At 37.7% G+C, this 11341-nt stretch overlaps 1 protein-coding gene across 7 annotated transcripts; it reads right to left on the bottom strand.

Moving 5' to 3' along the window:
* Window positions 1–285: 285 nt before the first annotated feature.
* LOC142985771 (uncharacterized) lies at window positions 286–11281 on the bottom strand. 7 transcript variants are annotated; one of them, XM_076134036.1, is made up of 9 exons: window positions 11143–11281; window positions 10343–10732; window positions 10021–10108; window positions 7689–7875; window positions 3610–3755; window positions 3228–3375; window positions 2387–2493; window positions 1597–1652; window positions 286–569 (listed from the first exon to the last, which is right to left on the bottom strand). In XM_076134036.1, the coding sequence occupies exons 2-8, from the start codon at window positions 10717–10719 to the stop codon at window positions 1641–1643; spliced, it is 1065 nt and encodes a 354-aa protein (XP_075990151.1). In that variant the 5' UTR covers window positions 10720–10732; window positions 11143–11281; the 3' UTR covers window positions 286–569; window positions 1597–1640. The 7 variants fall into 7 exon arrangements, with proteins under 7 accessions (XP_075990151.1, XP_075990158.1, XP_075990162.1 ...); XM_076134043.1 differs by having other exon boundaries at window positions 286–566; XM_076134047.1 differs by having other exon boundaries at window positions 3237–3375.
* Window positions 11282–11341: the final 60 nt, after the last annotated feature.

Here is an 11341-nt window from a genome sequence, read left to right as displayed (position 1 = left end):
ATAATCTGAACAAAAAATATTATAAACTAAGGCAGACCAAAATGTGACTATTATAGTTGTTCTCATAAAGATCATAATAACAGATGACGAGGTTGATCAGTACAGGTGCGCAATTCACCACAGCAATTACTTCAAGTGAAACGTTCAACAAACCGTGATATCGTGTCTCTAGTCGCAGTTCCGCTCAAAAACTATGTATCATATTGTGTTAATTAAATGCAAATAAAAGGGAAATGCCGCGCACACTACTTTCTACAAGTGAAACTTCCCTGAATAAAACACCCATTTAAATGTTAGTAATTACATTTATTACCTGTCAAAAAGACAATAGCTTAAAATTATTTTATTTTATTTCATGTACTTAGTAAATACAATTAGCTAGATTTATTTGTTTATTACTGATACTGCAAATCATGTCACTGTTGTAGTCTCTGATAGGGCGCTCTTCACACACACACACGAACATAGGGGGACGACGCACGACACCGGTTCTTAACTCTTTACAAATAAGGTTACATTTGCCGGAGCCGCTTGTTCGGCCGCTGACCGTCGTTCATGAACCCACCCTGCTGGAAGCAATTTCAAACATTAGTTACCTCATTTCTTTATTGTTTTCATAGTCACAAGAAAATATGTAATGTTTTTGAGACGTACGACAAATCAATATTTATCTCTGTAGTAAACAAATACTGGTGCAGATTGTTGTTAAAACTATCAATATATTATACCAAGTAACTTCACTTTCTTAAATGTTAAATAAGCTTGTTTCTTTTTTTGTAACATGTTAAGATATTTAGCTTCTGATTAATTATTGCTAAAGAATGCTTATTACTTAGTGTAAAAAATGTGTAATTGGAATTAATTTAGTAAAAAACACTGGTTGAACCACATCATTGGCACAAAATTATCATTTTATAAGCATCAGTAATTATTGTGTTTGATTAAAATGTCTAAAATGATAAAACAATCCAATAAATATTGGTTGGACAGTATCACGCGATCTGAGCCGGCGCTTAGTGCAGATAACATTATAAAATGCATTCAATTATTATTGAATACAAGCAACCAAAAAATTAAAAAGCAAAATTAAAATATTTTATAAAAAAAGTTGCCAATACACAGACAATATTTAAAACTTAATATTGCACAAATCCTTCGAACTTTAGCAATGCAATTGAAACACCATAATAAGATATATTATGTTTGAATTCTTTAGATCGTTCTGTGAATCGTTGGTGTGACCTTTTTTAGGTAAAATCGTAGGTGCTGCTTTGGTTCGAGTTCTCCTTTACATCACCAGACATGCGTATTCCTCACAAAGCCACAACACGAGCCAATCTTACCGGAAAATCAAATTAAAGGAGATTGATTTTATGGCTAGAAGTTTGTTTAAAAGAAATTCAAGTTTAAACTACTTTTTTACCTTGTTTGTTTTGTCAGTACCATGCAATAGTGTGTCAATTGCAGAGCTACGTTCGAACTCTGTGCAACATTAATAACTGTGCTTTAATTATACACCAACACACATTACCTAGATGTACTGTTTCTTTGGTTGTCTGTACCCAAACACGGCACAAAGATAGACACATCATTTACCTTAGCGATACTGTAGTGTGTGTACATGTACATGTATTGTTCAACTACAGGTAATTCTGAAAAGAATGCACAGAATATATTAATGGCAAAGAGATTGCAGGTGGTGTGTTCTCTGTTTTCAGTGGTACTCTGTGGTCATTGTACTGCATTTCTTTGCACATTGTTCTATGCACTCGTTTCTATGATGGTAGCATGCAATGGTTATAAGCTTTTCGTAAAAATATTGCAAAAAAATACAGTTCGAAAAATGCCAACTTAAATTGTTAAATAAAGGAATTATTAAGGTTATTGATGTGATCTACGGCATGAAATCGACACTATAGTATATCAACTTTATAGTTTAAATAAAAAAGTACAAAACAAATATGGTTTTCAGTATAATTTGACCACAAGAGACTTAAAATGTGAAAAAACTCAATATTTCTCTACTTGCAAAAAAACTCAAACAAAAACAATGACTAGGTGCATGCAATCGTGATGATCATTGTGGTCCAGTGTGAATGGATATGTGCATCTTGTTTGTACTTGTTAAGTTATGACCACGCAAGTCTGCAAATTACGCCTCTGAGCTCCAACATTGACTATTTTATTCAACTTGGCTCTAATCAGTGGACGCAACTGAGTCTTACAACAAGATGAACATTATTGATAAAAGGTTTCTTTTACTATGATTTTGAGCGTGATAGTGTCGTAATCATGCAGTAGTACACACGTGATGACGGGTAAGTATATGAGGGTGTGCGAGTGATGGAATGTGTGTGCGTGCAGGAAGGGAGCGGGCGATAGTTACCGGCCGGCCCATGAAGCCCTGCGGCGGCATGTAAGTGTTGACTGGCGCGAAGCCGCCGCGCGGGAACGCGCCGCCGCGACCACCGAACCCACCGCGACCGCGGGCTCCTGAACAAACATAATAAACACATTTTAACATTACATTTTTACGTGTTACCAGCATTACCAAAATGGTTATGCTGCAATAACACAAAGTTTCGTCAGTTTTATGTGAATGTGGAATGAATTTTCGTTCTTATACTAAACCATCAATGCGAGTGAAATGTAAATGAATGTGGTCAGTAATAAACTGGTGATGTTTGTGATGAAACTGCCGATGAAATTACACAAGATTTTATCTTACGAGTATAACAGTCTATATAGCTCTAAGTGGAAATATGCTCGGTATTTATTTTCTCGTTACAAATGTGCGTTCTTTTATAAATATTTCATCTCATAACGCATTGCATATAATTATATGAAAACGTAAAAGCGACAAGGGGTTGAAGTTTGTTTTGGTACACCCTTATAATCCAAAGCGTGGACGCGCCCCATCGGATTTGTCTGTGGGGTGCAACGCCCGTGAATGAATTGTACGCATTATACGCGACCCCTATTCCAAACTTTGTCTGGTTATCTAGTTAAGAGATGTATTGAAGCTACATTTATGGAAAAATGTTGGATTCCATCTACATTCTCCATGCTGCGATGAGTTAAAATGTGTATCAGTTTTAAGTTCATTCTCCAACATTGATCAGATATTTTTTATTCATGGACTTGGATCTCACGTCGCAAGGAACCGCGTATCCGCGTCATTATTGTAGCAAAACAATGTAAATGATGATGATGTGAGGATGACGTACCCTGCATACCTCTGAAGTTGCCCCTGGCGTTGAATGCTCCGCCGCGGGCGCGGAAGTTGTTCTGGCGGTTCGCGTTGGGGCTCGCGTTTGAGTTCGCATTCGAGTTGTTGTTGCGATTCTGCTGTTGGTTCGGGTGCTGCCTCTTGTTCTGAACAATACAAAATAAACATTTGTTAGTTGCCTGTAGTTGTTAAAGTTAGAACTTGGTAATACAGACGTAGCTTCTGTTTAAGTGACTATAGCCTTAAATGTTTCTCTCAATAGAACGACGCAATTGAATAGACACTCTTCATTATTCACATATTTTGTATAAGACTACCAATAAAGTTTATAGTCTATTGGCTGTTCGAAAGAGAATCGTAATACTTATCAGTGTCTTTACCTTGTTCACGTTGGCGGCATTGTGGGCCTTTTGTTCATCTTCATCCCTGTACTTGGAGACGGTGACGAGGAAGCCGTTGATGCGCAGCTCGCGGTCCAACTTCAGCGCCTTGTCCACGCTGTCCTTGTCTTGGAATGTCACTCGCACTGGGATCAAACACATCAATCAATTAGTTCACTGTAAAATATACTATTACCTCCAAAAACATTCATGTAATATTATCTGTAATATAATAGTTCTAACATAGACGTTTCATAAGTTTTTATGCAACAGGATATAGTGTGTAATCATAAAACGGATGAACAATGAGTCACACCAATGATTTTTGTTATGAGCATATTTAAAAACTAGGTACTTCAAGGATAAAAAAACTGTTTTTATTTTTTTCGTATCTTCAAAAATGACCGAGATATTAAACCTCAAAGTATGGTCTTCGCGCTAAACTCCGGCGAAGCGGCCGCACGGACGTGTGACGTCATCTCGCTACACTGCTATTTCGTCAGTACTTGTCGATACCTACATAGGCTCGTTGCGCTCTCGCGGTTTCGCTTTAAATAATTTGTTTTGCTTATAGTGGACAAACAAAATGGTTAGAAAATATTGTATTGTTCCTATGTGTACTAACTCCAGTGAAAAAACACCCCAAAAATTGTTTTTTCTGTACCATGTAAACTGTTTTATATTTTTTCAAAAGACACCTAATCTAAAACTTAAAGCCCGGTTCAGATACTGTCAAGCGCAAATGTTAAATAGAAGTTTATTGCCTTTTGAACACTTCCTCAAGATCAAGATCCTATATCATGTTCATACCTACCTAGCAATGAACTTCTACTAAACAGTTGATACTATTTAATGAGCAGTTCATTGACCTCACAGGCGGCGGCGAGCCGAGCGCGGCGGTTGAGTTGGCGTTGGTTTTTTGTTTTGAAAAAAGAACCCATGTTTATTAAATATTATAATATCAAAATTAAAATGTTAGTTTAATTAAAAGTTCTCATTACCACCCAATCATATAAGACTACCTACAGAGTAGATTCATGCGTTCATATGATAGCCATCAACCTGACTAAAGTCAGAGGCAGGGGTGAAATTTTTTTTTTATAATATTATTTTAAAACTATGTTTTCCAAATTTACACTTGGTAGGTACGTAACACTCATTATTTTTAATGCCAGTTGTAACAAACTTTCAATTTTATTGTTAACTACACACAAAAATATTATTAGTAGTATACGAGTTCAACTTTCTTTACCTGGGTCTAGTTGATGATTGTGTGCGTGGCGATCGAGATCGAGGATATCTTAGTGGAGGCTTATTTTACAAAAAATACGATGATTAAATTTATAACACATACACATACACAGACTCTTTAAATATTAAATGCAAATCACTTTTCAAATCAAAACTCCGCATCACCCGCAGTCGAACAAGCGTGTCTATCGCGACGTGACGTCAGCGCGTAGCGCGCGAAGCAACGCAAATTTAAAAAAGCAGTGAAACTTTATAACGCTGTAACTTCGGTAATTTTGACCCGATTTTAATAAAACAAAAACTATTATTATCAGCATAAGTACACAAATTAAATACAGTATGTTTAATAGTCATATTTTGATGTGCTGGTGTGACTCATTACCCACGTTAATATAGACTTGACAAGCGACTCATAATAGATATTAATATTACCGGTTTGATACACATAATATCGATTACAGACGCCGCCTCCTTACGGCATTGGGTTTATATTCACCTATGTATGTGAGATACAAGTAGGTTACAACGTGTCTCTAAACCTAGCCTTGCTTGCACACAACTGCGATGCAAGCTGCGGTCGTAAATTAATCAATTGTATGAAACAGCCAAGTCTAATAATAGTCGCTTTAATAGAGGCGACCACTATTTCATTATCCTGCCCACCTGACAGGAAGACACCACAGTACTCGAGGTATCGTGTGTAACAGGAAAATGTATATTGCTTTTAACATAATGAATAACATGTATAACAAGATTCCCGGTTCATTCTACATACTAAACTTAATAATGATGCGAGCTCTGTACCCGTCAAGTAACTCATGTATCGTTGAGTTCTAAGTATAAAAGGCAAGTTTACGTTGCCTTTTCTGTAGAGTACTTATTACTTCATATAAGGAGCGTCAACACCATTTATCGAGCGTTAAAATCAACACCACATGTTTTACTGGGCCAGATACGAAACGAGATACAAAGAGAATAAGCATTTGGGAGAAACATTAAATTGTTAAAACTGCAGGCTTTAACAAATCTACCCTTGGAGGGAAAAAATAAAACTTATTACAATTATTGTGTTGCCTCTTTTTTTAGGATAGCAGTATTATTAGCTTTTCGAAATTCTTTTGAGTGTGAACTAAGCAAAAAACTACAAAAACTCGCATAGAGCACATGGCATCCGCAAAATATTCCCCATTCAATGCTCTCGCATCACATAACAATAGCTCGTAAATCAATGTTTTCCGTGAACATTTCCCCTCGCCATGAGCCCCTTTACGATGTTAATTTGCATACCTACTGTTATGTGTGTTATGTGTACGAGATACGGATGTCAATCGCAAAAGTCTAAATCAATAGTATCGCGAGAGCAATATCCTAGTACTAGCTACGTCAATGCAGGGAACCAATGAAAATAGCCAATGTGCGTAGCGATCATGTAGCGCTAGATATAAATACGTTCGTTTAGGGGAGCGACCCTCTTTCACCCCTCCCCGCGCCGGTATGCAACTGTTATGCCTATGTAGAGCGAGGTAATTGCCAAAGGGAGCTTGTTTTATCCCTTCACATCGAGAATATTCTTCTTGTTTTGATCATGCAGTAATTAATTGTGATGGAATTAGAATGGTTTCACGGACGCTTCAGTCTTTTTGTTTTGTGGTAGAACTACCCCAAGCTTATGAGAAGTATAAGCAAAGGAAATGTTAAAAAATGTGGTAAAATAAGTTTACTGAAAATGTTTTGCTTTCAACGAACGGGATTATATTCTACCCCATTACAAAAGAGTTTAATATCGATTACTTCACAACAACAACGCTGACGCAACTAAAACTCGTTTCCACCCCTCGTTATACTTTCAATGGGGTGGGGATTTCAACAGCTTAAGATTTCGACTCGCGACCTTTTCTCTGTCAACGACCTACAGTCAACCGATTGTACTTTTAACTAGTTTTTACGTCACAATACACCCAGAGCAGGTGGCCAGTGTATTTCTAGTAGAATATTTAAAAACAATAAGGGGTGTATTCTGTTCCCGCTATTTTAACTGACAAATGGAGCACGTGGTTTTTAAAACCGGTTAGGCGCGTGGCTTGTTTGAATGAATGTTGACGTGAGCAATACTACAATACTGCCGGTATTACCGCCTCCGTGTAACTAATGGGGCTTTTTACAAGTACGTTCACTTAAGGTGTGTGACCTTACACTACACGTACTATACAAACTACTTATATCGCTTCGAGTTACACATTTGCACAAATCTCAAGTTTTTGGCAGATTAAATCATCCCACTTTGTGAATGAAAGCGTCACTCTTTCTGAGAGATCGTATAAATGATAGTACAGCTCGATAGCACGGTAATATATTTTGTTTCATTGCACGGGAGGGGTCTTTGACCCCGCGTTGACCACGCGCAGGACGGATCGATGGGGATTTTTTGCGTATTAGTACCCTAATGGCAAGTTGTGCGTAAATTTACAACCTGCTATGAACTTTTGCAATTTTATACGTTTTCTATACGGAACTTTGCATCGAGTTAAGTCATAATTACAAGGGGGAAATAGCAATCTTCTCAAAGATTAAGCAAATTTTGGGCTTCCTATTCTACAAGTTTGATAATAGACGCTTTAGCACGTAGGTACTTGGTAACAGGAAGTCGCAACATTTTTACCACTAAACAGTTTTACAAATTAAGAGACAGTTCGTTACAATCACATATCAAACGAAGAAAATCTAGATACTTTAAAGGCGGTTACATTTATGGCATCTTTTTCATTTTTTAAATACACCACGAGAAGACCTAATTAACTATTATAAGAACAGTGATCAATAATACTCACGTATTTTGTACTTGGTCTTGCTGAACTCGTGTATATGAGTGACGTCGCCGCACTGCGAGAACAGCAGCTTGACGTAGTCAGTGCTGGCTTCATACGGCACGCCGACGAGCACGGCGGTCTCGGCGCGGGACTCCACCGACACCGTGATGGAACTGCCGTCCAGGACCGTGCCTTCCTCCGACAATGCCTGTGTATAGTTACTAGTTATAGACACGTGCGAGTTTACCATATAGGTATATGTATAGTACTCGAGTTTTATACCAATTTACATGTTCTTAGCGCGATTCGCTCGAGAACCTTCGACGCCCTTGCGCGTTCGAGTGTAAATTTGTATAAAACTCATTCGCATTACAAGAAAGAGTGTGTTCATTCACATCATTCATTAGTGTTATAGTGTATTGTTTGCAGGTACTCGTAAGTTAATGTTACTGTAGTACCAGTTCTGTTTAACAATAAACAAGCATGGCTTGTTTTCACGATTATTGGTCGAGTGTAGAGTGTAACAGAGATAGAAAGAGAAGTTTGAAAAATCTATCAATTATACAAATTTTTAAATTGTCACCTTATTGCAGAATTAAATGACAAAATATACATTATCATTACAGTTGTCATTTTAAGGAAAATAGTGAGCTTCGTTATTTTTCTTTACGCAAAGTAACTAGCGTAGTGACTAGCAAAAAATCACGTAAAAAGCGTTAAAACATTATAGTTTCAACGACCTCTCTAACTATAGCTCGGTAATGTATGGCAGTAAAATGTACGGTGTCATTATGACGAGTAAACTACTGAAGACGACGCCGCTTCCACAATAGGACAAGACAAACAAATTAACAAAACCTTAGCTCATTACAATGTACTTAAGCTATTTGGTTGTTTAAAACTTACATATTCTTGTACCGTAACATAAAAATTACATAATATTTTTGTATTTCGCACTGAAACTGAACTTTACCGTCTAAAGTCTGATCATAAAGAGGTAATAACAATTTGCACCTATAGACATGGTAGCGCCAAAGTCTACAAACTAGCGGCTTGTACTAGCGTTACACTTAACCCGAAATATTTTTACAAATGCGCGCCTAAACTAAAGATCTTACAGTTGTGAGCAAGAAATTTATTAGGCAGAACACACTGCGTTGCCTCGCGACGGGGCACGCGACCCGAAGCCACAAGTATAACAAATAATGTGGAGACATGTGGGGCAGTGTGTGATCCGCCTTATCGTCCTAGCTGCTGCATCGAAACCAACGTGTTTAGTCTGTGTGGTAGCAAGATTGTTTACTCTAGCTGTAGCACATATATACGCAGTAAATTTAGCACGTTACTCCGCCGTGTCCGCCGCCATCTGCTTCCCGACTACTTACCCTCGGAACTTTGTACAATAAGCTTCAATACAGGAGAAAGGTGTGGTCGAACCCTCATTTATCGAAAGAATCAAAGAAAATTTTACCTATCTTATATTTTACAACAAAGAATCAGTTTTTGGTAAGATTCAGAGGTCAGCGACCCTTATACCAAAGGGCAACATTTTTTGTTTTACTCCAATTATGATAATTAGTGCTTCTTCTTTACTTGAAATCGAAACACGTAGATTTTTTGTTGGTTGTATATTCGTCATAATTAAAAATAACGATGATCTTAAAATTGAGAAGAGATTTTAACATTTTTACTTCTGATTGTGGCCCTTAAAAAGACCACACCTTTCTGTATACCCTTAGGATTAAAATTAAAATATATTGTTATGGTACAATTTAAAGATACTTATTTTAATGTTTACATTATTACTAATGTAAACTTGCCTTATTGTAACATGCAGATAAAATGCTTTACAGATAACATTTTATTTACAATATTTGTTTATACCTACTTCATGTTAAATTACAAAGCCTGGTTAGAGGCTTACAACAGCTTGAAAGAGGTACATAGGCCACTAAACACATGTAACAGGTTGAAGCCTATTGTACAAGTCCCTCAACACTTACCAGCACTGTAAGTACACACAAATACGTCACAAATGGACATGGATATCATCAGCTGATCTGCTACATCACTCATCATGACAAACAACTTAAAATTTTGAACTTTTAACAGTGAATATCACACAAAAGCTGCCAAACAGATGCAAACAGCAGTAGAAGACCAGCCTGTTCAAACATTCAAATAGTCACTCATTCTGCACATGAGGGAAGTGGCAACAATATATCAAATTTGGAAAAAAATAATATTTACTTAGCCATATACAGCCTCATTTCGAAGCAAGGCTAATTAAATTCTAAAACTACTATGACTTCTCAATATAAAATAAAAAATGTGAATATAAACTTTTGTTTACCTTTTCCAGAGACTCTTTGTTTTTGAATTCGACTATTGCCGATAATGTCGGAGTTGTGGTCAGTTCAGTTACAATGATTGGACCACGTCTAAAAAGAAAGAAAATTTGTCTCATTAATACTCCGGTATAGTTTTAGCATGTGTTTGTGTTCTGAGTGCTGTTCGCAGTTGCTCAGGAACACTCTACACAATCATCATAAAGATACTAATAAACTTGAATTATTAGAACAAATACAGTGGTTCAGTTTACAAGTATGATATTTGAATGTTGGCAAGTTGCTGTATCAGTAACAGAGGTGATGCGACCTAGTGAAGATACTCACTTGACATTGATGACTTCGCCGTGCTTCGAGAACAGCTCCTTGAGCTTCTCCTGGTAGTCGAACAGGAAGCTCGACGGCAAGTTCTCGACGAGTATTTTACCAGATTCCACCTTCGACTCCTTGTCGTCGCCACCGGCGTCGGCGCCCTCCGCGTTCTCATGGCTTTGATCGCCCTCCTGGTGATCGGCGTCACCGCCCTCGGCCCCCGCGCCCTCATCTCCGTGCTCCGCCTGCTCGGCGTCACCATTGTTGTCTTCCGCGGCCTCTACTGGCTCGCTAGTTTCCATCTCGGGTGCGGGCTCCTCGACGGGTTGGGCGGCGGCTTTTGCCTTCGCCGCTTGGTTTTTGGCACCGCGACCTTTCTTTTGCGCCACCATCGTGATATTACGACTGAAATTAACACGAGAACTGATTCTAACTGATTCGACCGATCGGGCGTGCGATTCGTCACGCTCTCTCAGTAACAGCGTTTCCCGCCATATCTATTTTTTGCTAAAACTTATCTACAACACTTGGCGCCTATTCTCAGATCTCAAGGGCGAAGTTTCTACCGCGCGAAACATCATATTACGTAGATTCATAAGAAATATATGTTAGTTAAAGCAGATGAGCTAATTTTAACTATGTGTAACATCACAGATAACGGTAAATACATCATAACAAGCCATACGCGCCATGAAGCATGCCTATTTGCGAATGGAAAATTCACGAACCCGAAGCGTTACCTCGTATAGCTTGTTACGATAGCATTTGGGATTGTTAATTCATAATAACGGAATATAAATAGAAGCTTTACTCACCAAATTAGCGATAAACGGTAAAATCAATGAAACCACAAATTCACAGGAAAAGACGCCAAACTATAAGCAATAATAACATGAAACCGGCATCACGCAAGCGCATCCGCCATTAAATAAATTAAAAAAAGTGAGGTTACTGGTGTTGCTAGATTACAAATTGAATAAATATTGATCATAAAAAACATCGTGTTTTATAAAG

The sequence above is a fragment of the Anticarsia gemmatalis genome, chromosome 2, assembly GCF_050436995.1.
Source record: "Anticarsia gemmatalis isolate Benzon Research Colony breed Stoneville strain chromosome 2, ilAntGemm2 primary, whole genome shotgun sequence".
In the NCBI taxonomy this organism is placed as follows: domain Eukaryota; kingdom Metazoa; phylum Arthropoda; class Insecta; order Lepidoptera; family Erebidae; genus Anticarsia; species Anticarsia gemmatalis.
This window is presented reverse-complemented; position numbering and strand designations above follow the sequence as displayed.